Below are 5,000 nucleotides of genomic sequence, written 5' to 3' on the forward strand. Positions count from 1 at the left end.
TCCATCCATCAATCAATAAAGTCAACCAATCAAAATCAGTGAAATGAACTCATCCGGCCCTCCTCTTGTCCCCGCAGGGCTTCTCCTCCAGGAGCCGGCCCATGTGGAAGCGAGCGTGTGGGGTGAGCGAGTGAGCGTGAGCGTGCGCCAGACGAGACGACAAGAAGAGGAACCCCGCCCCCCTCCACCCCGCCCCTCCTGACCCCCCTCGTGATCCCCTCCCACCGCCGCCGCCGCCCGCGCCAGAGGTCACCATGACGACCGTGGCGGCCGAACTGGAGCCCATGGAGCTCCAGCAGCAGTACACCGGCGACACGCCCGTCAACAACCGCTGGGACGACGACTGGGACAACGAGAACAGCTCCGCGCGGCTTTTCGAGCGCTCGCGCATCAAGGCCCTCGCCGGTGAGTCCTCGAAATACAGACAATGTTGCACACACACACATATGTGCACACACAAACACACACACACACACACACACACACACACACACACACACACACACACTCACAGACTTCTATGATAGGATTTTGGTATATTTTTTATAGAATGAAAACATGCATACTCTGTATGCCCCATATAGCATATATCTTTTCTCGTTACACACACTATCCTAACAGGTAGCAGAAAAATTCCACAGAGCACTTAAACTTGTGTTACTCTCCAAAAATGCCTAAATAGAGCTGTAAAGCTTGTCCATAAAACCCTCACTCACACGAATGCACACAGACAGACACACACACACACACACGCACGCATGCACGCACGCACGCACGCACACACACACACACACACTTACACACACACACTGACACATTTTTATTTGTGTGTATATGGTAGTCAGACAGCCCACAGCTCACTAACACCTGCTGATAGATCGACTTTCCAGTCACACCAAAGCAAAGGCATATATCTTCATCCATAAAGCAATCATAAACACAGACATAGTTGCACACACACACATACGCATAAACACTCTTTCACACTCTCTCACACTAACACATGCACACATACACACAAAGTGCATGTTGTGTGTGATGTCTGTAATGCTACTGAGACCTTGAATTTCCTCTTGGGGATCAATAAAGTATCTATTTATCTATCTATCTATCTATCTATCTATCTATCTATCTATCTACATAGACATGCACAGATATGTGATAAAAAGTTTCAAAATATAGAACTCTTCGTATCTCTCCCTCTCTTTCTCCCTGTCTCCCTCTCTCTCTCTCTCTCTCTCCCTCTCCCCACACTACTTTAACGTGGCCTGTGAGTGGACCGGTCGGTGCGTCCGTTCGGGACAGGGCCGCTGATCGTTATTTATGCTCTGTGGACGCTCTGGTTGCAGTGCAGCATTCTTGAGGCTCCTGGGGGGGGGGGGGTTGCTAGGCTACACTCATCAATCATCCATCGCTCCCAGACATGCACTACATCACGCTGAGACGACCCGAGAGGACATAATCCACCCTGCGTTGGTCTCTTGGCCAACTCTCTCTTTTTTCCCCCATCGTTCCGATATGCAAAGATTTACACCGCGTGCCCCAAGGCATTGTGGGATTGAAGGGATGAACTCAGGTGGAGGTGTGCGGTGAAAAGGTCCCTGCCGTCCCAGTAGTCGGTTAAAGGTTAAGGGTGTGGATGGGGATCTGTGAATGTGCATGAATGACACTGCATCAGGAGTTTGGTAGAGGGCTTGATATATATATATATATAAAAGCATTTGCATTTCAAATAGCATTTTACATTCGATGAATTAGACTGTGAGGTCAGTTAGTTCAGGTAGTTGTTGCGACGTCAGTTGAAGTAGCCATTTTGAAGAAACTGTCTCACTGTGTAAATAACCAATTATGAGGTTGTGTTTCTTTTGTCTTGCTCTGGCTCCTTTTTAGGTAGCAAAAAGCTGTAAAAGCCAAGGGGGGTTGCATTGCTTTTTAGAGGATGTGCTGTCTTGACTTTCGAGGACAGAAGTGGTGTTATTGCAATAAGATCTGTGTTAACAGACACACACGCTCTCGCACACACACTCACACCCACACACACACACACACACACACACATACACAGTCTGCAGGAGATGGCTTCTGATAGGGGAGATAAAGATGAGACCACGGCGGCCATCTTCAGCTCATCTGTGTGAGAGTGTAACATGGTTCCTATGGTAACTGTTAGAGAGCGCTTCACTGAGGGTTGAGTTTGCAGGCACTTGCCCGTTCGCCACGGAGGTCGTATCGGCTTATGCGCAACTCCCCGACCTCTCACAGACTCTTGGCTTAACTTGTGGATATCACAACTGACACCACGCTGACTTTTATATTACTTTAGGCAAGATTCCAATCAACACTGAAGGATTATGGGAGCTGTAGTTCTGGATGAGCGGGTGGTGTCAGTGTCGAGCTTAGATCAGGCCCAAAAAATCAAGCCCGACCCTACCCGAGCCCGTGCACATTGTGCCCGAGCCCGACCCAGCCCGACACATTAACTGTAATTATGAGCCCGATCCCGATTTAAACCCGACATTTTTTAAATACGTGGGCCATTATAACTGACGTTCTCAACTACAATTCTGAGCTGTTTGAGCTACAGAAATCCGTTTAGAATTATATTAATGAATAATGCAAAGGAGGATGAAGAATGTAGGCTAAACTATGTTTGTTTATTCAGAATGGAATGGATTGCAAATTAATCCAAATGAAGAAACGTCACTTACAACGTAAAATTATGTCCCTGCAGCAAAACTCAACGCATTTCTCTGTGAGGGCTTGCTTCACTCTCAGGTGTATGCTTGGAGAAGTGACAAAAGAGGACATTGAAGGCTGGCTATCATTATTTCTGTCATGGCAAGCCTGCTTCATGTTCATCTTAAAGTATTTTTGCTGTCATAGGTGAACATCGTGCGCACTTAATGCACGCAACAAAGCATACCTGACAAATGCATACCTCCGACTTTTCTCCAAACTTGCTCGAAGTTATTTCTCCTGTTTTCATTTTTTTTTTTTACATCTTCAAGCTTCACGTTGCACTTAAGCTACACAATAGGCCTACAGCACAGCAGGCCCAGTGTGATGTGTGCGAGTGGAGAAGCTGCGCATGACACGTGTTGCGCAGATGATATTACAAATGACATTTTGTAACTCTGAGCCTAACTTGTATAACGTTGTATACACTTGTTACTTAGGCCTAATTTGATAAATATAGGCTATAATATTTCTGAGTCTGACTATGGCATAGCTTTAGCTCCCCACCCAAGTAGCCTAGGCTAATGATTTAAAAAAAAAAATGCTTGATCAAGGACCCGGCCCGGCCCGGCCCGAGGATAGTGGCTGAAAATATCGGCCCGACCGGGTCAAGCTCGGGCTCGGGCAGAGAATCTAAACTCTATGTCAGTGTGAGTACTGGTGGGTAAATTCAATATGTTTGTCACACCTCAAACCCACAACAGATGGTTATACAGATCATCCAACACTGTAGCCAGATCATATTTGTATCTCCATATCATTGAATCTTCTATTATATGACATGGCAGGTTATAAAGTTGTATTACAGCTATTCAGAATGAGTTACAGTGATGCACATTGTGTAGTATTGCTAGTAATCATCATCATTACTATATAAACAACATGTGGCAGGATAAGAATGCTCCCTGTGACCTTTATATAAGTCTTCATAGGAACACACCTTCTCTATCGACGCATTGCTTGTTTCAATGTGTAACGACCTGACAGTGTGGGGTGCTGCTTGACAGTGTTATTACATTCAGGGTGTTACATCAACACAGTGAACATGTCGGTGTTATTACGTTCAGGGTGTTACGTCAACACAGTGAACATGTCGGTGTTATTACGTTCAGGGTGTTACGTCAACACAGTGAACATGTCGGTGTTATTACGTTCAGGGTGTTACATCAACACAGTGAACATGTCGGTGTTATTACGTTCAGGGTGTTACATCAACACAGTGAACATGTCGGTGTTATTACGTTCAGGGTGTTACATCAACACAGTGAACATGTCGGTGTTATTATGTTCAGGGTGTTACATCAACACAGTGAACATGTCAGTGTTATTACGTTCAGGGTGTTACATCAACACAGTGAACATGTCAGTGTTATTACGTTCAGGGTGTTACATCAACACAGTGAACTGCTCTCCTGGCAGCTCCATCTGCAGCTGCCATGTTTTGTACTGTGCTATTTGACATCGGGTGTTGTAAGAGTCCGCTGCAGGATGCTGACAAGATGCAGTGCAGTCATGATCACTTGTTGTTGAAGCACAGATAGAGAGACAGAGGGAAAGAGGGAGGGAGGGAGGGAGGGAGAGGCCGAGAAGGTGTGGGAGGTTGAGAGAGAGAGGGAGAGAGAGAGAGAAGAGGGATAGGGAGAGAGAGAGGAAATAAGGAGAGAGGGAGAGAGAGAGAGAAGAGGGATAGGGAGAGAGAGAGGAAATAAGGAGAGAGAGAGAGAGAAGAGGGGTTTTAAGTGCACTGCTGCACTCTCCCATGGGCAGCAGAGCTTAAACAGATCCACTTACAAAAAATACTCCTCTCGCTGCTCTTTGCCTCTCACTCACTCTCAGTTTTCTTTTTTCAGTCACATTCACATGTGCACATATATCACCACACACACACACACACACTCTCTCTCTATCTCTCTCTCATACCCGCACATACACATACATACATATATCAAAGAGAGACAACCAAAGAGGGAAGCACTTAGCTTAGGAAGTGTTTGGAACATTTGTGTTTGTTTGTTTGTTTTTGTTAGCACCAGCTAGAAATAAAATGATAAAAAAAAACATGTGAAATTCTCTCACTGCATTTGCACACATTTATTTTTTCATCCTTTGGCCACATGCTAATTTACAAGCAACAGAGAAGACCTGGGAGAGGGAGAGAAAAAGAGTTAGAACGAGTAAGAAAGAAAGAGAGTGAACAAGAGAAATAAGGAGGGAGGAGTACAGAGGGAGGAAGGAGAGGAGGGGTAAAATAAAGAAAAAAAACG

At 45.5% G+C, this 5,000-nt stretch overlaps 1 protein-coding gene across 2 annotated transcripts in view; it reads left to right on the forward strand.

Moving 5' to 3' along the window:
* Positions 1-5,000, forward strand: part of sptbn1 (spectrin, beta, non-erythrocytic 1) — a 105,506-nt gene that overhangs the window by 30,652 nt on the left and 69,854 nt on the right. For both annotated transcript variants that reach the window (XM_076289909.1, XM_076289906.1), the window contains exon 2: positions 78-405. In XM_076289909.1, the coding sequence (XP_076146024.1) occupies positions 255-405 (151 nt within the window). In that variant the 5' untranslated portion in view covers positions 78-254. The remainder of the gene's footprint in view (positions 1-77; positions 406-5,000) is intronic.

This window comes from Alosa pseudoharengus, unplaced genomic scaffold (assembly GCF_046254945.1).
Source record: "Alosa pseudoharengus isolate Yale_2024_CS ecotype anadromous, Long Island Sound unplaced genomic scaffold, YU_APseudo_1.1 YU_APseudo_1.1_scf_1, whole genome shotgun sequence".
NCBI lineage: Eukaryota > Metazoa > Chordata > Actinopteri > Clupeiformes > Clupeidae > Alosa > Alosa pseudoharengus.